This window comes from Eulemur rufifrons, chromosome 7 (genome assembly GCF_041146395.1).
Source record: "Eulemur rufifrons isolate Redbay chromosome 7, OSU_ERuf_1, whole genome shotgun sequence".
Lineage (NCBI taxonomy): Eukaryota > Metazoa > Chordata > Mammalia > Primates > Lemuridae > Eulemur > Eulemur rufifrons.
This window is the reverse complement of record NC_090989.1, coordinates 145462357-145484137: the sequence shown is the minus strand read 5'-3', so window position 1 is coordinate 145484137 and position 21781 is coordinate 145462357. Positions and strand designations below refer to the sequence as shown.

Here is a 21781-nt window from a genome sequence, read left to right as displayed (position 1 = left end):
AGTGAGGGTAGCAAGCTGTGTGGTTCCAGGAATGCAAGTGTGCGGAGAGCATCCTGAATATGTCTGATGTTGGGATCCTCTTGCTACGTGGACTCAGCACAGGCGCTCTGCTCCACCTGCCAAATGCATGTTTGCATTCCCACAGGACAGAGAATGGGGCAAGTCGTGAATGCAGACCCTTCCTGCTCTGGTGACCTCTGTGTGTGTGTGTGTGTGTGTGTGTGTGTATGTATGTGCGTGTGTGTGTGTGTGTGTGTATTACTCTTTGTCATTTGAGTCCTTCCTCTTGAAAACATTTTAATTCACCTTGAAGAGGGCGCTAGAAAAATTCTCTGAAATCTCAGGAAGTCTGAATATTACTTAATAGCTTAGAAAAATAATACTTGCAAAGACTTTTTATTTAAAAAGGCCAGGGCTTTTTAAGATAATGGATTTAGAGGCCATCTACCTCTTCAAATGCACACGTTTTTATTAATGTAAAAAATGCCTTTTAACTCTAAGTACCTCTGCCATCCAAGTACTAACCAGGCCCGACCTTAGCTTCCGAGACCAGACAAGATTGGGCGTGTTCAGGGTGGGATGGTCGTAGACTAACTCTAGGTACTTCTATCATTCTTTGGTTTTCTCTTATTCTGAGAGTCACCCTAAAATCAGACAAGGGCGTAGAATTCCCTGCTTTAAAAAGCCAGGCCATATACCCTGTGCCAAGCCAAGTGCTGATCCCACCTTGGTGGTATCAGTTCCTCTCTGCAGGATCTGGGTGTTGGGTTAGGAGGGGGAGAAAAGCAACCAGGCATTTTCCCTTTTATCAATCAACAGACACTTAAATCAAGTGTTTGCTATTATCACCTTTACTCCTTAACAGTAGCAGGTTGGAAAGAATTACCTCATTTTACATGGAGAAAATTAAAGCTTGGAGAAGTTAGGTGATCCATCCAGTATCAGACAGTTTATGTTAATCAGTGATGGAGCTGAAACTAGTATTCAGTGCCCCTTCTGCAGAGGCAGAAACTTGCCTGTGATTCCCAGCCCACACTCCTTCAAGCACCTACTTCCTACCTCCTGCCGCCTGGTAAACACTCATCTTGTGCCCTTTATCTCAGTTGGCTGTCAGTTATCTCCCGAAAGTGACAATGGCTGAAAATAGCTTATGGTGTGATACTTTCCAGGGAGATTTCAATTTTCCCCAGGAATTTAAAAAACAGTAGCTCACTTAGGGAAGTTTTGGGTTGGTGACAGGTGTGCTGTGGGGTTGCTTTAGTGGCCAAAGGGTCTTCTTGGCACACCTATGGCTACCATATAAGCATGTTATTTTCCTAGGTCTGAAGAGAAGACTTAAGGAGAAGAGCTGAGTGGGTGCCTCGTGAGCAATTTCATGCTGTGTGGGCCTCAGTAGGCCCTAGGGGGCAAGACCCCAGAGCCCCCAGGTAGGTGGCGCACGGGTTAAATGGAATGCGGAAGCACAGCATGGCTTTTCAGACAGATTTTCTGTATTCCCTCACCCACTTGGATGAGGCCAAAGGAAAAAAAAAACCAACCTGTTTTTTTTTTTATTAATGATGCTTTCTGCAGGGTTAGATTAAGCACTGATTAAAGCCAGATGCTTCCAAAGTATAAATGTAAGTACCCTCTCAGTCACTTCTCCGGTTACAGGGTTTCCTACACGATTCTTTAAAATCACTTTGGCTCTCTTCCCGTCCGCCTTCCTCCACGCTCTCCACCCAGCTTCCAAGCCGCCCCTCCCAGAAGGGCTGCAGTCAGCTGCCGGGAGCAGGAGCTCGGACTCTGGCGAGAGACCGGCTCTGGCTCCGTGGAGAGCTTCTTGAGGTGTTACAGGGGCTGCTGTCTGGAGCTGCCTTCCCAAGCAGGCAGGTAAGTCCTCTGGGCTGGGATCAGCCCTCTTCTGTTCTTTCAAGCCTGGAACCTGCCACTGTGGAACTTGTTTTGTTTTGTTTTTTCATCAGAGTGGAATATAGGCCTCTTATGACCATTGCCTGCTCAAATTAGAGGCAGAGACCAGGTAGGAGATACGTGGTTCAGGCAATGGGGTACCTCGGGTGGCTCTCCCTACTTTCAAATAGACCGAGAGGTCATGGGAACACAGGGACAGGAGATGGCTGGCTGGCTTGATGGGTGCAACCCTGGACTTTGTGTCGGCAATTGAACTTTTCTAGAAAAGATGTCCTCAAATCTTGTCTCCATCCGAGGCTATGGTATAAATCCTTCCAATATTTTCTGAATTCCCTGTGGCCAATTAACTTAATGAGAAATTGATGAACACAGTTTCTTTACAGAAGAGCTAGAAAACTAATCTTGGTGTTGGCTTTGGATCGCGAACAATTGCTTTCTGATCATGTTCATTTGCTTTCTGGTTTTCTTATGGGATCTATGAAGGGGGAAGGAGATGTTATTTCTTGTAATCCACATTAATGGACATGGCTTATGTGTCATCACAGTCAAGAACTTGTTCAGGTCACTACCCAAAATGGACAAGGAGGCATTCCAAAGGCACAGCCACCATTAGGCTGTCTGGCTTCCATGGTGGGCAGAGGTGTCATTGTGGGGCCAGTGGAATGCCTGTGGGACCGACATGTGAGTGGGGAGGTGGCCGTGAGGCTGAGGTCCTGGGAGGCACGTCACACACAGTGAGGTTGCCACAGACGCAGTCTAGCCCAGGTGGAAGCTGTGTGGCTTTCTCCTCCTGACTCCCTTCTCCCATCTCCCTGGGGATGTCTTAGCTTTAAGTATAGAGAAGTGCGCAAGTGGGTGGAAGTGCGTGGTGGCTGGGAGGATGAGGCCTGGAACGTGAATGCTTCGGCTTGAGATTCTCTGGCACTTATGAGATCATAGGCAAGTTTCTCAATTTCTCTAAGCCCTAATGTCTTCTTTTGTAAAATGGGATAATATAATAATGCCCACCTTGTAGATTCTTTTGGAAATTATGAGAGATGATCCATTGAAAGCATTTGACACCATGTTGAGTCCATAGCCTGTAGCTCTTACTACCCTCAGTGTGACTCTTTGGCATGCCGGTGTGTGTGGGCCGATCCATGCTGAAATGTTCTGGGTGAGCAGTTGCAAACGTTTTGTGACTTCCCTTCCTGGTTAGGGTCAAGCGTGAGGGTCAGAGACAAAACTAGAGAAAAATACTAGTCAAGGAAGGTATAAGGTTAAAATCTCTTCCCCTTAAGAGAAGGTGACAAACACTTCACACCTTGATTCCAGATGAACATTTCTTTCAGAAATACCCAAGGATAATATTTATCCCATAGGACTGTTTTGAGGATTAAATGAGATAATGTATGTTAACACACCCACATTTTTACCTGGAACAGGATTGCAGTTTTCAACGCTACTTTTAAGATGTGGCTCTTCAGTTTTCATCGTTTATAACAAATTTTAATGTGTGCAGTTTCAGGGATTGTCAGTTTTAGTTTGTGTTATTTATTTTTATCAAGTCTCTTTTCTTCGAGAACCCAGGCAAAATATCCCCCAGGGTCAGAATGGCAGGGTCAAAGTGTTGAGTGTCTTCATTAAATGGTAGCTATCACTGTGAGAATGTTTGTGATATAGGGGTAAGTGAAAAGGTCACCGTGTAAAATTGCTTACGCGTAACAATGACAGCCATGTAAAATATCTGCACAGAAAGGCTACCGACAAGAAATGCATGTAATAGGTGGCTAGGGCTGTGGGTAATCATTTCCTTTGCTCGTTTTCTAAATTTTATTTAATGGATGACTCTATCGGCCAGGGCCCCAGCAGGAAACAGATGGTATATTCAAATAGGGGATTTTGAGGATATTTTATTAAGGAGACTTTTTACAAAGGCATGGGCAGAGTTCACTAACAGAAACAGGTGATGGTGCACTTGTCGGGTCTATGAGAGCGGGTGCCATTACACCTCATCTGAAGGGGCAGGGGGAAGGAGGCGCTGCAGAACTGGGGAGAGAGCCACGTGGATAGTCACCTCACAGCAGCTGTGGCCTGTGGCCACCGTCAGGAGAGAGCTGGGGAAGATAGTGCTGACCTCACTCTCCCACCATGGGCTGGTGCCTCCCACCGGCCAGACCCAACCAGAAGCCAGAGTGCAAGGGATCCCACTGAGGGGCCCCCTGTGGGTCAGCTTCATGAGCACTGAGCAGGGTGAGCTGCAGGGCACAGTGAGGCTGTGTGACTTTTATGATTATGGGCACATTCATAAATAAGAGCTGAAAGCCCTTGTGCCACCCTCAGTGCTTTCCCACTGCACTGTCTAGGGCACCGTCCTCTCTCTTCCCAGCTAGACCACTTGGATTCCTCATAGCCACCCCCTCCTGTGGGCCCCCACAGCACCCGATGCAGCCGTACACATCTGTGGTTCCATCCCCCGTCGTTTCCTTACCTGATTCCCGACAGACTGTAAGACCCTTGTGGGCTGGGAGCATGTTTCATATCCCTTTGAAGTAAGGGCTGGAGCGCCCTCATCTTACCTGCGAGTGAATCCCCTAGGAACTTAGGGTCTCTTCTCAGGGAAGTGAGGTCCTGGTCCTCTTTCCCAGGTGAGCATTTGTTTTCTGTCCATGTGGCAAGAGTGGGCCTGGGAGCCTGCTGGGCCGGTGGTCCTCAGAGGAGCAAGAGCAGAGCCTTCTCCAACAAGCAGCCCTGACCTCCCTGCCCCTCACCTCATGCAGGTCTTCCTTGTGGCTCTCCCAGGCTCTGAGACTGCCCCACGTCACGTCATACTTCACATGTCACTGCCCTCCTGGCATAGGACTGCAGACTGAGATTATACGTGTTTCCTTTATGATTCAAGGGGATTTAGAGCCTGTCACTGTGCCTGGTATTTTGTCTATTTTGAATCAGAAAATGTTTTGAGGCCCTGAAGGATTTTTACAATCGTTTTGCAAACCTATACAAGAAACATGAACACATAATTCAAATAGCTCAGCAAGAGAAAATGTTGGGAAGGATATACCATGAAAAATATCCTCCTCTCTATACCTGATCCTGATTTTAACCATTTCAGTTTTTAATTTTTCTGGCCTTTGCCTCTCTAACTTTATATATTTTTTAATTTTTAAAAAGTTTTATTTTATTTTTAATTGACAAATAATAATTGTATGTATTTGTGGAGTCTCTCTAACTTTAAATTCACTTACACTGCTATTTCTTGAGTTATCAAGTTTGAGTAGAAGTTGATGAAGAATTTAACTTACTGGCACCCCTCTGTCCTCGCCATTGTTCTTCCAGATTTTATCATTTATACTTTAAATTTGGTTTTGTACTTGATTACTTGCATAATTCTAAGGGATAAACTCATTCTTGTATTGCTTGATCCATCACACTTTCAGAGAATGTCTCGACTCCTCAAGCGTTTAAGGCGAGGACATTGGTGTCCCTGAGCTTCCCTCCATTGTTCTCCCCAACTCCAGCTTGCAACAACATTCGATGACGTTTATGGCATTTGTATTCTATTCTATAAATATAACTAATTCCATTTTATCTATAGAATGGTTGTTAAATTTAAAAACCAATCGATAACCTTTATAATAAAATGATTTTGTAGCTACTATTCTCCAAAACCAAGTACTGTACCAAATACTGTACTGTACCGTACTACACTGAACCCACAGTGCGCAGGGAGGGACTCTGAAGTCACAGACCTGCTGCTGCATGAAGGGGAATGTTCTAAGTGTCCAGGTCAAATGGACTCTTTTTTTCCTATTCTTATATTCTGTCAGCTGCTCAAATCATTTAGTTGGCTTCATATGTAAACCATGACTTTTGAGGAACGTTTTGTTTAAATGGAATTTTTAATTACCTTTGTTTTTACCAGTTTCTAAATGAAAAACCAGTTTCTTAATCATGTTCTTTGTTACATAGAATTTTGTTTATACTTTAAGGATTTTTCTCAAGGTTCTCTGACTTCTAATTGTAGTTAAACCAATTGCTTTTTAAACCTATTGAACTGTAATCACCCTGAACTTTTTACTGCACTCTTCGGTTAAGTATACTATGTTTTGGATTCCATGCATCCTCGTTTTTTTGCATTCTCTTTTCATTATTTGGGAGCATATACTTAAATAATTTTTTTGTAAAGAGTCATTTAGTGACTGAAAATTTTGCCTTCCTACTTGATTGCTAGCAGGACTTAGGAAATAATTGCACTTAGCCAATTTAATTCTTTGACCAATTTTCTAGCAATACAATCTATTTCCTGTACAGAAAATTTTCAGAATTAAGTATTTTCTGAATAAATTTCACAATAGAGATTTGAGTCATTCCGAAATTTATCAATTATAGTATGTGCCATGTTGATTTTCTATTAACTTATCAAATTTATTAATTTTGTGTACAGAGCTTCTAGTTCCATAGTCCAATTTTCCTGAGTTTACTATTATTAAACAATATTTGATTCTTCTATCATTTTTTTTTTCAGTTAATAAGCAAATTTTACTGCACATGGTTTTATTCTGTCGGATTTATTCGAGCTAACAATTTTTATTAAGTTCTCTCTTTCTAGGCCAATTTTTTCAATTTTAACATGTGGCTCTTCAGTTTTTGTCATCATTTATAACAAACTTTAATGTGTGCAGCTTCAGGGGTTGTCAGTTTTAGTCTGTGTGATTTATTTTTATCAAGTGTCCTCCTCAAGAATCCAGTCACAATACCTCCCAGGGTCAAAATGGCAGGGTCAAAGTGTCCAGTTTCTTCTTTAATAGTCATATTATAATGGCAGCAGCCCTCCATTGGGTTCCTTGTTGTAACGGAGCATAGGGTCCAGTTTTTGCCATCCAGGGTCTTTCTCTGCTCATCCATTTTACAGGATTAACTAGCATCCATATGCTGTTGACTGCAAAAGACTTAATCCCTGTCTTAAATGTCTTTCTTGAATTCTAGAGCCAGATGCAGTAAAGTCTCATTATATGCCCACTTCATTTATACAAACTGAATTATATTGATATATGTTGATGAGAGGGAGAGAGAGAGGGAGGGGGAATTTAAACACTATGGGTAATTCCATCACCCGGGCCCATCAATAATGAGCTTGACCCTGAACGAATGTGGAATAGAATACAGTGACTGCAATCCCACATTTGGTTTCAGCTGACGTATGGCTCTCACAGTATTAGCATCACATTGCCCTAAACATTGTATATTTAAGGACACATGCATTGCCTTTATTATGGCTCTTAAACACGATCCAGCTATCTTGTTTGGGGCTTTACTGAAAAAAGACTGCCTGGTTCTGGCACTGGAAAAAGGCTGGCTGCACTGAACTCGTTGAGAAATGCATTGGAATACCTCTTTAGTATGGTCTCTTCCTAAGGGATTTTCAACAGAAATTGTGATTACAATTTTTTTCTTTCACACTATTTTCAGTCTGACGTGTGTAAACTGTGATTTCCTTGTATTCAAGTTCCCTATAGTCTCTCCACATGCAGGTCCCCCAAGCAGCGTCAACTCCATGTGTTGTGAACTGGGTTTATTCCCGCTCAGCGTCCTTCCCTCGTGCTCTCTAGCTCAGTGAGTGGCACCACAGTTCTCCCAGCTGCCCAAGCCAGGAACCTGGGTAAGGACCATCTCCCAAATCCCTCCCTCCCCATTAATCACATATCAGGGCTATTTCTTAAGTCACGCTCAGATCCATCCATTCCCTTAGGTCAACCTCTGCAGTATGATCAGCGGCAACAGACTCCAAGCTCATGTCTCTGATTCTCCTCCCCACCTCCTTCACCCTCCTGTCTCAGGTCCTATCAATTCCCAACAGTTAGAGGGTTTTTTTTTTTAAAACAAACAAACCTGATAGTGTCATTCCCCTGCAATTATAATAATGATAGTAGTAATAAAAACCCAAACCTCTGGTAACTCCCCATTACCCTGGGGGAAGTCCATGGTCTTTACCAAGGATTACATGCCCACGCATGTTCTCTGTCTGCTGACTAGAGCCTCATCTGGCCATTCCACTCCATGAAATCGCCATTTCTGGAAAACAGAACCAGTTGCTGGACGCCATGTTCTTTCTCACCTGAGAGTTCCTGCACACATTATTTGCTCTCCCTGCAACACCCTAATGTCCCAATTTTTTTCCCTAAATCTCCTTCAGGTCTCAAAGTAGATATTAAAGCTTTTTAGAAGACCATCCTTGATTCCCCAAAACTGGTTAGACACCTACCCTATGCACAGACATAGCACCTTCTAGTTCTCCCTATGGTAGCATTTGTCCTATTGTAATTTCTTGTCTTTATCTGTCTTCTTTACTACACCAGGACAGCATAACTGTAGGACTAGGGACGGTGGGGTTTTTCATCATTAGTGCTTAGCACCCATGCCTAGAACAGACACTGGGCACATAGTTGAGTGAACAAACCAGTGATATTCCATTGCATTCCTCACTGCAACTCCCTAGAGTAATGTGAGAGTAAATCCTAGATTACCATTCAGTAAATAAAAAGGGAAGAGGATGCCTGGCATGGAGAATAAAGGCATTCAACCTCAACTGAGTCTAGTTTTAACCCTGGGACTATTGAGAAAGTCCTTGCGGAAGCCATTATCCTATAGTGGAGTGACGCTATTACCTTTGGTGAATCTTTTCTGCTTTCTTAGGGTTGGGGTCCTGGAAGTAAGACAGCTGTCATGGGACCATAGTTGTTAGTATCAATGTTCATGCCTATGTTTATGGCTCTTTTGTTTCCATTCCATCACATTTTAAGAACTTTGAGAAAAAACCTATGCACTTATAATTTTGCTTTTGCAGCCCATAGCTATGGCCCATTCGATTGCCTGTTCCTTCCCCTCCTGCTTGCACCGTGGTGGCCACTTGTCTGCAGGCCCCACTCTGTGGTTCAGCCAGTTCAGCCTTGTCACTTGCTTGATGCTTGGGTCTCAGTTTTAGAGACTGGGCTTCCTCTGCTCACTTCTTTCGGAACTCAACTTCCCATCTCTCCCTAGACCCTCCAGGAATGATGCCCTGCTTTGGTCTTATCTATACCCAAAGTCCCTGCTGCCCCCACAGTGGTGGTCACCTCTTCTGACTTGCCCCACTGCCAGTCAGCTCCCAAGCCCCTCACCTCAGCCTCAACTCTTGCAGATCCTCATGACACCATCCTGGGAGAGTGGAACACCAGGCAGCCTGTTTTCTTCCTACCCCCTGAGAGCTCTTTGAGAATCTGTGGCTTGTCTCTGTCCTGAGGGTGAAGATGGATGACAGATGCTACCCAGTGATCTTCCCGGATGCCCGAAATTTCCGCCCCTTCACTTCTGACTCTCTGGCTGCAATTGAGAAGCGGCTAGCCATCCAAAAGGAAAAAAAGAAGTCTGAAGAGCAGACAGGGGCAGAACCCCAGCTTCGGCCTCAGCTTGACCTAAAGGCCTCTAGGAAGTTGCCCAAGCTCTACGGCGACATTCCCCGTGAGCTGATAGCAAAGCCCCTGGAAGACTTGGACCCATTCTACAGAAATCATAAGGTACTTCCGTGGGGAGGCTGGGGTGTTCTAACCATGCAGTTATAACTGGTGTTACAGGCTGTCCAAATACTAGCCTTGGGGTCTGCAGAGGGCAGGCTGTACCTGTCCTTTGCTCTTATCTCCGGTCATTGCCTTCATAGTCTGAGAACCCCTTTCAGTCCTCACTTTCTCTCTGCAATGCGTGTATTGGGGAAGAAGATGAGGATGAGGAACCACAGAAATGTTAAAAAGAGAACAGAGAGAACACAAATGGAGTCTGGAGCGAGGACTGTACCAGCAGTCCCAGAGGTTAGGTGAAGACCATTTCAAGTGATCAGCTTTATGACTCTGGGCCAGTCACTTCATAAACACTCACTTTCTTAATCTGTGAAATGGGAATAATGCCTGATGTTCCCACCCTACAGCATAGACATGCTAAGAAAGCACTTTATAACTGTAAAGCATTATGCTGACATAAAAGATTAATATTACTGTCCAGAAATGCTCATTTCAGCAATAAGGTCAAAAAACTCTTTGACAATAGGCCTTCTAGGCTATTAAATAAAACTAATGAAGGTCAAACCCATACTTGATGCATACTAGGAGCTCAATAAATGAAACCTAAGAAAATGGTAACCCAGTGGGCACACACAGATTATATGTAAATCCAATGTGCATATGTGAATGCCTTGCTGTTTCATCTACCTGGGCGTAGTTTTTGCAGGGAAATTCTAGTAAAATTTCCTTAGTGAGGTTTCTGACTGACGAATTGTGAACTTTGGGCTCCTCTGAGGGCTGCTCTAAAGCCCGGGGCTGTGAGCACACTTGTATGCAGACTGTCTCCTTTCTAGAAAGGCTCAGAAGACCTTGCCATCATCTCACTGTGTGATCCAGCTGATGATGGAAAGCCCACCTTGCCAGATGGAGGCTGGGCAGGAAGGAGGCTGGGAGCTTGGGAGAATCCCTAAAAAATATGGGCCGGCACTTTTGCTGGCATGTGCAAATAACTGAACACTCAAAGAAAGGTTGCTTGGTTTGCATGTCCTTAAATCTGGACAGACTTAGGGTTACCAGGACAAATGGGGACCATGTGTAGAGAGGAAAGTAAGGTGCAAGTGGAAAGGACAGGCAAGGGGAAGAGAGATGAAGGAGCAAAGTGCTCCAATATTTCTCCTTCTCTTTGTGCCCTAGAATTCCTAGGGCTCCTTGGAGGCACATTGTTGGAGGGAAGTTAACTGCTAGAGGTCTCCTTCTGCCTTAATGGTGGACAGGAGACCCATGAGTCTGGTAGCATCTTGGCATGCTCTGTTCCAGCCTGGGTGAATATTCCAAGACTATGTCTTCTCATCCTTGGTCTTCCCTTTAAACCAGAAGACATGACATTTGTTTAGAATTCTGCACACCCTTGATCTCACTTAGCCAGTGCTCTTGACTGTCATGTGAGGTATGTGTGGTCATTCTTGGCCCTCCACCTTACAGATGAGAAAACCAAACCTAGATGGGGAAGTGGCTTATACCAAGCCAAACAGCCAGTGAGTGGTGGAGCTGGGATGCAATCCCAAGGGCTCTTTCTATAGTCACAGGCCATGTTCTCTTTAGAAGCTCGTGTTTTGAAGAGCAACAGGAGAAAGGAGTGAAGATGTGTCAGCAAGCAGGCAAGAGGAACTGGTACCTATCATTTTAATCATTAAAGCCCTGGCAAGTGTAGTTAAATACACCATTAGTTAAAATATTTAAAGCAGTAAGAAGCAGCATCAATAAAATATCAAAATCAAAGGGCACAGAAGCAAAGCCGTATCATACCACCTATCAATCTGGGGTGACTCACCTCAAAGAGAGGTTTGCTTCTGCCCTAAAATTGTCTGTCTATTCAAAGGAAGGGCACAGAATCCCCAAAGCAAGTTTTGGTCTCCTGGGCTTATAGCTTTTAAAGAACCCTGTGGCTTGTTTCATTGGTATGGAGACAAAGAAAAATATCCTAGTGCACAATTTTCCCTTCCACCAGACCAGTAAGTTTTAGCAACTCACCAAAGGAAGGCTGAGGGTTGGCAGTGGCTGAAGTACTGGTACCTAAGCCAGGGCACCACTTGCCCTGATATCTTTGGGCCTGGGTGCCAAGGTCAGTCTCTCCTGTCTGAGAACATGCCGGATCAGTTTTGCAAATCTGTTAGGAGCTGTGAGATGAGAGACAGGAGTGACCCTCACCCTGTGAAGGTGTTTGTAATTGATGGCCTTGGGGACAGAAAAGAGGACAGCCAGATTACAGTTAAACAGAAAGAGGGAGGTCTTGTGTGTTAACGTTAGAAGACTGTGAGTGACAGGTTGTTGTCCAGGGGCTGCTTCATTCTCAGGGCCCAGGGAGCCATGCTAGGAGGAAATGGGCACAGGTCCAGTGTTCTTCAGTGGGGCTCACCTGGGCACTCTGGGGGGGATAAGCCGCCATTTGGCAGGTCTGTCCTGTGTTTGGCATCCCTGGACCTTCCCGCTAAAGGCCAGTAGAGCCCCCAGTCATTGTGACAGACAGCCCAAAACACCCACACACACTTCCACATGCCTTCTCTAGAGGCAGTACCTTCCTCTACTGCCAGTTAAGAACAACAGGCAGATTTGCCTGTGTCCATGGGGCGAATGGGAGAGCAAGTCCAGGAACCTTGGTGATTTTCTTCTTGAAGATCATCAAGGTTGGAAGTGATTGGCTATTTCATGTGGAATTGTTCAGACCTGAGGCATAACAATATGGACTCTCTAGGTCACTTACTGTTCTAAGATCAGTTACAAAGTTTTCATTAATAATTAAAATAATTTAAAATGGTCTGCTGAATATGAATGTCCAAACTCAATTTCTTTCTCTTCAGATTCTCTTCTAGTCCTTGCCTCTGCAGATACATACCAGGGAGTATGATATTAGGGATTTTGTCTTGCCCGGTTATTACTCTATACTCCCATTTTTGGTATTTTCAGGGCTCCTGTTTTCTACCTCTGTTTCCTCCAGAATAGTCCACAGCCCAACACTTACCTTGAGACCCAGGCCATGTGGGGGAACCTGTTGGCCTCCAGAGTCACAGTGTATCTGATCAGCAAGTACCTTGGGCTTCAGAATGGTAGCTCTGCAATCAGAGACCAGCCTGAGCAATATAGCAAAACCCCTCTCTCTCTACAAAAAAAAAAAGCAGAAAATTTAGGCGTGAGCCATTAGTCCCAGCTACGTGATAGGCTGAGGCAGGGAGATCACTTGAGCCCAGGAGTTTGGGAGTGTGAGGTTGCAGTGCGGTATGATGATGCCATTGCTGGCCTGGGCAACAGAGGAAGACCCTATGAGGAGAGGAGAGGAGAGGAAGTGAGGGGAGGCCTCAAACCATGGTCCCACTGAATTTTCTCTAAATGAACTCATGATAAATATTGTTTTGTCACTGCATTTAATTCCTGTTGTGTTTGATTTTTTGCAGACATTCATGGTGTTGAACAAAAAGAGAACAATCTACCGCTTCAGTGCCAAGCGTGCCTTGTTCATTTTTGGGCCTTTCAATTCAATCAGAAGTTTAGCCATTAGAATCTCGGTCCATTCATATCCTTTTCTTGAATCTTTTACTAAGTCCAGGTCATGTGAAAAGTACACAAGACCCAGGGTGTTCATATGATTATTGAGTGGAGGCAAATAGCTCATTCTTGCCACACAGATTGGCTGAGTGCCCATGGCTGTATGGCAGGGACCTTGCTGGGTGCTGGGGGTGAACAAGGTGTGGGGGTCCTGGCCTGGGGTTCCTGGGGCTCAGAAGGAGATAGACCCAAAGGCAGGCAATTTCTTTAGTGAGATTAGTAGTATGTAAGTGGCTGTGTGGAGAGGTACTGCTGTGCTTTGGAGGCACCAAGGGTGGCTTCTTGGAGGAAAGAACATCTAGTTGACACCCAAACAAGGGTTGCAAACTGGAAACCCATGCTCCACATTGAACTGATAAATGTATTATGTTGGACCTACAGTGTTTAACACTTTTCAGAAACTCTTTCTAACATGGATACTCCAGATTTCCAGCTTCTCTTAAAAAATGGAATCTCTGGCAAGGCTAGGCCTATATTCGTACCTGGCAAAAATTGGTGTAGTGAGAAACTGATGTTTTTTCTAGAAGGAGCATGTAAGCTCTGTTTCACCACAACTACACCCTTCCTGTGGCCCAGCATCAGCCCATTGCACACATTTTTTTTTCCTTTGTATTTATTTTTTTTATTTCATCTTATTGTTATGGGGGATACAGAATTGCAGGTTACATACGTTGTCCATGTACCGCCTTTCCCCCCAAGTCAGAGCTCCAGGCGTGTCTGATCCCCAGATAGTGCGCGTTGCACCCATCATGTAGGTATATATCCCTCCCTTCCCCACCCCCCCTTCCCGAGTCAGCACCTTCAAGTGTTACCACTCCCCAAACGGTGCGCAATGCACTCATTGTGTAGGCATACCCCCATGCACTCATTGTGTAGGCATACCCCCATCCCCTCCCCCACCTCCCACCTCAGTGGGACGATTGGTGTCGTTCCCAGATGTGTATTTAGGTGATGTTCAGGGAAACCAATTTTCTGGTGAGTACATGTGATGCTTGTTTTTCCATTCTTGGGATACTTCACTTAATATAATGGGTTCCAACTCTCTCCAGGAGAACCATAGAGATGTCGTATCTTCATTATTTCTTATAGCTGAGTAATAATCCAAATATAGAACCATCCTCATATAGTCACCTAATTTTTGACAAAGCAGGAAAGAATATACTCTGGGGACAAGAATCCCTATTCAATAAATGGTGCTGGGAGAATTGGTTAGCCACTTGTAGAAGACTGAAACAGGACCCACAGCTTTCACCTCTCACAAAAATCAAATCACGGTGGATAACAGACTTAAACCTTAGGCGTGATACAATCAGAATTCTAGAAGAAAATGTAGGAAAGACTCTTACAGACATTGGCCTAGGTAAAGAATTTATGAAGAAGACCCCCAAGGCAATCACAGCAGCAACAAAAATAAATGAATGGGCCATTGCACACATTGATGTGACTTGCCAGGCTCTTAAGACTTAGAGTTTGCAAGCTCAGTCTTAAGGGGTAACAGCAAATAGGAATTTTCAAGCATTTCTGGTATGTGCAGGAGGTGGGGGAGATACCGGTCAGTTTTAGGCAGGGGGAGGAGAAAAAAACATGGATCAGTAGACACAAAATATTGAGGAGAATGGTGATGAATAACTATTTAGGTAGGGCTCCCTAGAAGAAGAGCCTGAGTCAGACATTCTTATTTAAGTGATTTAATGGATGAGCGCTCTCTGGAGAAGGAGAGAGGGAAGCAGGTTGTACAAGAGGCAGAACCAAGCAAGGATGTGGTCTCAGCTGAGTCCGCTTCAGCCTGATCCCACGGGGAACTCTGGAGCATGTGTTGCCCGGCAGAACTGTCTGACTCTGCAGCAAGGGTCTGGGTCAGCCAAACATGTGGAAGGGGGTGTGCCGCTCTCCAGGTGAGGAGGCTGCCATTCCGCAGGGGACGGTTCTCCAGAGAAGGCGACAGTTCTCAGCCAACACTCACAGTCAGAGGATAGATGCACCTACGGAAAAGGGGACCAGGAGCAGCGCCCACAGTCTTCGCCGTGATGACTAATGACACGTGCCACCTGCAGTGTATCTGCCTTAACGGATGACGGCCACGTTGTTCAGCATGTTCATCATCTGCACGGTTATCATTAACTGCGTGTTCATGGCCGCACGGCTCGGTAACTACAGTAACACGGATCCTCCCGAGTAAGTGTTCGCCTTCACTCTGCTGTGCTAAGTTTCTCAACAAACTTGCCTAAAAGAGTTATAATGATAATAGAGTTTACAGAAAGAGAGAAAGAAAAAGTCACCAATGCTTCCAATTCCCCAATACAAATGATGGCAGAGTCAGTTTTATTTTTGTACATACATACTTTAACAATTGTCTTTAAAGGACTTTTAAAATATGTTTGTAATAAACACATACAATTTTATGTTTAGATTTTAATTGGTTCTCTTTGTGTTTACATAGGTTTTGTAGGAATTCTTATGATGGCTATATAATATTTTACCAGAATAACCCATAATTTACTTAACCACTCTGGTATTTTAGTAACATAAATGGCATTGTCACAAGCATCTTTTTGCAGAAAGCTATTTTTTAATTATTATCTTGTTAGGATAGATTCTTAAAAATGAGTTTCCTAGATTAAAAGATACATTTTAATGCTTTAAAAATATATGTAGATAAAATATTTTGCAAAAAGCCTGTATCATTTTACTCTACTATCAGCAGTATATTTTTATAACCAATCATATTACATTTTTGCCAACAATAATTTTTTCTTCTCTAATTTATGGAGTTAAAATATTTAAATTTCTTTAATTTCCAGATAGATTAGACTTTTTTTTGATGTTTTTGCTTGTGAATTGTGTATTCCCATCTTTGCCCATGTATCAATTTCATTTATTTCCTGGTCAGTTTGAGTGAGTTCTTTGTATGATTCAAATATTAACTTTTTGTCATTTTAAATTGGCTTTCCAGACATACAAATTTGTTTTTTAACTTAGAAAGCTTTATATTTTGATAAATATTTTCCTCTATATTGTCCTGGTTTTTCTAGTTTAACATATTTACTGCTTTTATCTTTCAGGAATATGTTGAATAACAAATTGAACAAATAGATTATTTATTTCTATCATACATTTAATTATGTGATAGAAACCAGTGCAATCACCATAGACCATTTACAGTACCACAAAAAGTTTCCTCTGCCTCTTTGTAGTCAATCCCCTTACCCCAACTCCCAACCCCAGGCAAACACTAGTCTGCTTTCTGTCATTCTAGACTAGTTTTGCCTTTTCTAGAATGTTATGTACACGGAATCATATGGTATATATGATATTATACTTTTGTGTCTGGTTTCTTTCACTTAGCATAATGCTTTGAGATGCATCCATGTCGTGTAGATCACTATTTTTTTTCTTTTTGTTGCTGATTTTTATTCCATTTTATGGATATACCACAATTTATTTTCTCATTTATCTGTTGCTGAACACTTGGGTCTTTTCCAGTTTGGGGCTATTATGAATAAAAGTGCTATGAACGTTTCTGTGTAAAAGTTTTTTTGTAGGTATATGTTTGCATTTCTTTAGGATAAATACCTAGATGTGCAGTTGATGGATCTTATCAAAAGTATATGTGTAACTTTGTAAGAAACTGCCAAACTTTCCCAAAGTGACTGAATCATTATATGAAAGTTAATTTATGAAAGTTTCAAAGTCTTGATTGATTTTTCATTCAATTTATTTTGATTTTAATTTGCTCTTCTATTTCTAGTTTCTTAATGTAGAAGCTTAAATAGTTGGTTTTAGATCTTTCTTCTTTTCTTATACGATTATATAAAGCTATAAATTTCTGCCCAAACACTGCTTTAGCTACATCCCACAGATTTCAATGTACTGTTTTGTGTTTTTATTGCCTTTCAGTTCAAAATAGTCCCTACTATTCCTCATGATTTCTTCTTTGTCCCATGTGTTCTTTAGCAGTGTGTTTTTTAAATTTCCAGATATTTCATGTTTTTCTAGTTATCTAATTGTTATTGATTTTCAATTTAATTTAATTATGGTCAGAGAATATACTCTATAAGATTTCAATTTTTTGAAATCAAGAGAAACTTGTTTTAGAGTCTGTCTTGGGAAATCTTTCATGTGTACTTGAAAAGACTGTAGATTCTGCAGTTATTTGGTACGATATTCCATAAATAGCCATTAGGTTAAGGTGGTTAATAGTATCATTTAGATCTTTTATAGTTTTACTTATTTTTTACCTAATACTTTTAGGAATGACTGAAAGAGAGGCTTGAAATATCCATCTGTGATTGTGTATTTGTCTATTTTTCTGTCTTTTTGTCAAATTTTGCTTTGTGTATTTTGAGGCACTATTTTTAGGCACATATAGATTTATGATTATTATATCTTCCTGATGTATTCATTCTTTTATCATTATGAAATGTCTTGTCTCTAGTTATACTCATTTTAAGGTTTGTTTTGCCTGATATTAATATAGTTACTCCAGCTTTCTTTTGTTGTTTGTTTGCATGGTATACCTTTTTCCATCCCTTTACTCTCAACCCTTTTACGTCTTTGTATTTATAGTGTATTTCTTATAAACAGCAGATAGTTGGTTTTTGCATTTTATGCAATCTATCAATCCAATCTCTGCCTTTTAATGGAATGTTTAGTTCATTTACTTTTAATATAGTTATATAGTTAGATTTCAGCCTGCCATCTTTCTATTGGTTTTTTATTTATCTCATCTGGGTTTTTGCTCCTTTGCTATTTCATTGCTCCTCCATTCCTGCCTCCATTTGTGTTAATCAGGTATGTTTTAGTATTTTACTTTAATCCTCTACTGGCTTTTAAGCTTTACTTTTTTGCATTATTTTTTAGTGGTTGTTGCAGGAATTAAAATATGCATTCTTAATTTATCACAATGTACTGAGAGTTAATATTGAATTGCTTCAGGTAAAATACAGAATTCTTGTAATAGTTTAGTTTTCTATTTGTTTGTTATTTTGTCATAGATTCATATCAACATACATAATAAACTCAACAATACAGTTTTGCTTTCAGTGGAAACATCTAAAGACATCCCTTCCTGTAGATCAGTTATCTTCTGATGTCATTTTCCTTCAACCTGAACAACTTCCTTTAATATTTCTTATGGTTCAATTCTTTTGGCAACACATCCTCAGTTTATATTGACCTGAAAATGTCTTTATTTTGTATTCATTTTTGAGCAATAGTTTTGTCGTATATAGAATTGTTGCTTCACAATTTTTTTTTTGGCACTTTAAGTATGTCATTCCCATGTTTTCTGGTCCTCGTTATTTAGCTGTCTCTCACTTGCTTCCAGGATTTCCTCCCTGAATTTCTAGCTGCTCTGAACTGCATCCTCTTCCATCTTAAATCTTCAGGGCTGCAGCCACTTGCCAATGTTGGAGTGGGAGTGGAGAAGTTGGAAAACACTCTCAGACCAAAAATGTTAAACATTTTCAAAATTCTTATGCATTGCATTACCTTCCTTTAAAAGGAACCTCTGCTCCAGTTTCTGCCTCCTTTTGTTCACTTTCCAGGACCTTTCAATAACTGTCTATGTTAATATTTTGTTCAGTTTAATACTCATTTTCCACTTCATACCTTCATCACCAGAAGCAGGTGTCAATTGTCTCTTAATTTTGCTTGTGGTGTGTTTTTTTTTTTTCTGTGTAGTAAAATTTAACAAATTTTTCTCTTATGCCTATGGATTTTGATTTATAATTAGAAAGACTATCTCCAGCCTTAAGTTATAAAAGAATCCTCTCATATTTTCAGAGCGTGCTCTTATAGGTTGTTTTTTTAAAAAACTTAAATCTTTGATTAATTTGGAAGTATATCCAAGTATAGAATGTGATAAGTAGATCTACCTTTAAATTTTCATCCCAGATGTCTATTGTCTATCCTTTTATCCTAACACCATTTATTAAATAGTCCACCTTTTCTTCTCTGATTTGAGATGTTACTTATATATTTGGATCTATTTCTGGATTTTCCCTTCTGTTCCATTGGTCTGCATTTTCTTATACCAGAACCACGCTTTTAAACTATCAAGGCTGCCTAATGTCTTAATGTGTAGGAGTGCTAGAGACCCTCTCATTGCTCCCCCTTTTAAGAATTTTTACAGCTCTTGTTGGTTTATTTATTTGTTTTTGTTTTGAGACAGAGTCTCACTCTTGCCCTGGCTAGAGTGCCATGGCGTCAGCCTAGCTCACAGCAACCTCAAACTCCTGGGCTCAAGCAATCCTTCTGCCTCAGCCTCCCGAGTGGCTAGTTTTATATATATATATTTATATATATATATATTTTTATTTATATATACATATATTTATATATATATATATTTATATATATATATATGCCTGGCTAGTTTTATATATATATATTTTTAGTTGTCCAGATAATTTATTTCTATTTTTTAGTAGAGATGGGGTCTCGCTCTTGCTCAGGCTGGTCTTGAACTCCTGGGCTCAAGCAATCCTTCTGCCTCAGCCTCCCGAGTGGCTAGTTTTATATATATATATTTATATATATATATTTTTATTTATATATACATATATTTATATATATATATATTTATATATATATATGTGCCTGGCTAGTTTTATATATATATATTTTTAGTTGTCCAGATAATTTATTTCTATTTTTTAGTAGAGATGGGGTCTCGCTCTTGCTCAGGCTGGTCTTGAACTCCTGAGCTCAAACGATCCTCCTGCCTCGGCCTCCCAGAGTGCTAGGATTACAGGCGTGAGCCACCGCGCCCGGCCTGTTGGTTTATTTTTCTACATGAATTTTATAGTCAGTTTGGTTAGTTTTCTTGAAATGGTGATAAAATGTATAAATTAACCTAGAGGAACCTGACATCTTTATGAGGTTGGAACTCATTGAGGACATGACATGTCTTTCATTTGTTAAAATCTTTTGTGTCCTTCAGAATTGTTTTAAAGTTTTCTTCATATAGATCTTCCACATTTCTTGTTGAATTTATGCTTGTGTATTTTACTCTTTTTTTGTTGCCATTATAAATGTAGTTTTATATAACAACAGCAACTAGTTACAAGATATAATAAAAGAAAACTATTGATATATATAATCAATATTATATATAAACATTTTAGGTATATAATATTTTGTGCTATCTGTGATAAAATTTGCTGTCAACATTTCCTCTGTTGGTGGCTTGCATGACTTCCCATCATTTCCATGCTTTGAAATGTTTTCTACAGCTTGGTAACGAGCCATTCTGAGAGAGAAAGGGAGAGAGAGAGGGAGGGAGGGAGAATAGTACCCAGTAAAATCATTTATATCTGAACATCTTTTTCTGAGGATGGGGTGGGATATAAGGAATTAGATAGCAGAATGGGAAAAATTTATTAATAACATGTTCGTTTTTTTCCTTGGTCATTGATCTTCTTTAGTTTTAAGATTCCTCTGAATATTTTGCTGTATCTTTTTTCTCATTTATCATTTTATTCATATGTTTTCTCTTTTTTTGTGATTAAATTTTCTAGGAGCTTCGCTTCTTTATGTTTTTCCAAAACTATCTCTTCAATTCTACTATAAAATACAATTTTTTGGTTCTGTCTTCTTTTATTTCCTTCATCATACATTCATTAGGACTTAACATTTTCTAAAATTAAAATTTGAATGTTTAATTCATGCATTTTCCTTCTTTTTGTAAGTAATGAAAATATTTATGGGTCAATGCTTATGGGTACAACTTTGCCTGTGCCTTATAGGTTTTAATATATGTGGCATTTCAATGATTAATATTTTCCAAATGTCCTTTGTATTCTGTTTTTCCTTTCTCCTTGACTCGATTCCTTGCAGATTCCTTTTTAAGGATGTTGATAGCAGTGTTCCTAGTGTCATACTTGGCAAATTCCAAGTATTATACTACTTCTCCTGCATTAGTTACGCTTGCAGCTATATATTTCCTTTCAGATACTCTAGATATTCAGAGACCCACTCAGATTCAGGCAGATGCAAAAGCTTCTTGTGAATGGAATGGCTCATCTATAATTTATAAAATGAGTGAGGCAAGGACTCATTTACTCTGTCTCAGGCTTGAGGGACTTGGGCACACAGATAAGAAAGTACTCATGCTAGAGGTGTGATGGCAGGAGCAGCTGTTTGTGCTTCTCGTGGGCAGTGGGACCAAGGACTCCCAGACCTTGGAGGAACTGATCAAGGAATGCAGCATCAGCAGGAAAGGGGCTCTGTGAGTGGGTGTGGGTGCTCCAGGGAGAGATGGATTGATGACCCTTACCCCTGCAAGCTGGGTGTTGCTCATTCTCATTATGCTGTGTTAGAAAATGTTTTTATTTTCAGATCATTCCACAGATTTTCAGTGGGACTTTGGGAAGGCAGTCTCCAGTCACTTCTACATTACCTTCTTCCTGGAAATATTCTCTGAATCATGACTGTTCTCTTTTACTTTGTTCTAATGGTTTCTGGGACATGGGTTAGAGGTTAGACTTTGGAAATTGCCCTTTCTTTGACTACGAGGTCTGATCTGCTCCATTTGTCTCTGGAAAATTCTCCCTGCTGAGTGGGATCTTTGTAGGGTTGGCGCCTCTCTGTTGCTGCATGGAATCTGGAATCTGGTTAAGGCCAGCCAACTTAGAGACTGTTTCTTGGGGAGGGCACGGATAGCCTTGGGAATGGAAACCATCCGGGCAGCATCACTGCCCTATGGAAACTTGGCTCTTGTATGCAAAGCTAATTGAGAGTGCAGGGGCTGCTGCTCA

The 21781-nt window shown here is 41.2% G+C and overlaps 1 protein-coding gene across 1 annotated transcript in view; it reads left to right on the top strand.

The window, feature by feature from the left end:
• The first annotated feature begins 9179 nt into the window (after positions 1-9179).
• The window catches only part of SCN11A (sodium voltage-gated channel alpha subunit 11), an 82127-nt gene continuing 69525 nt past the window's right edge, over positions 9180-21781 (top strand). The window contains exons 1-3 of the mRNA XM_069473459.1: positions 9180-9446; positions 12872-12990; positions 15105-15197. Coding sequence (XP_069329560.1) covers positions 9180-9446; positions 12872-12990; positions 15105-15197 — 479 coding nt within the window. The remainder of the gene's footprint in view (positions 9447-12871; positions 12991-15104; positions 15198-21781) is intronic.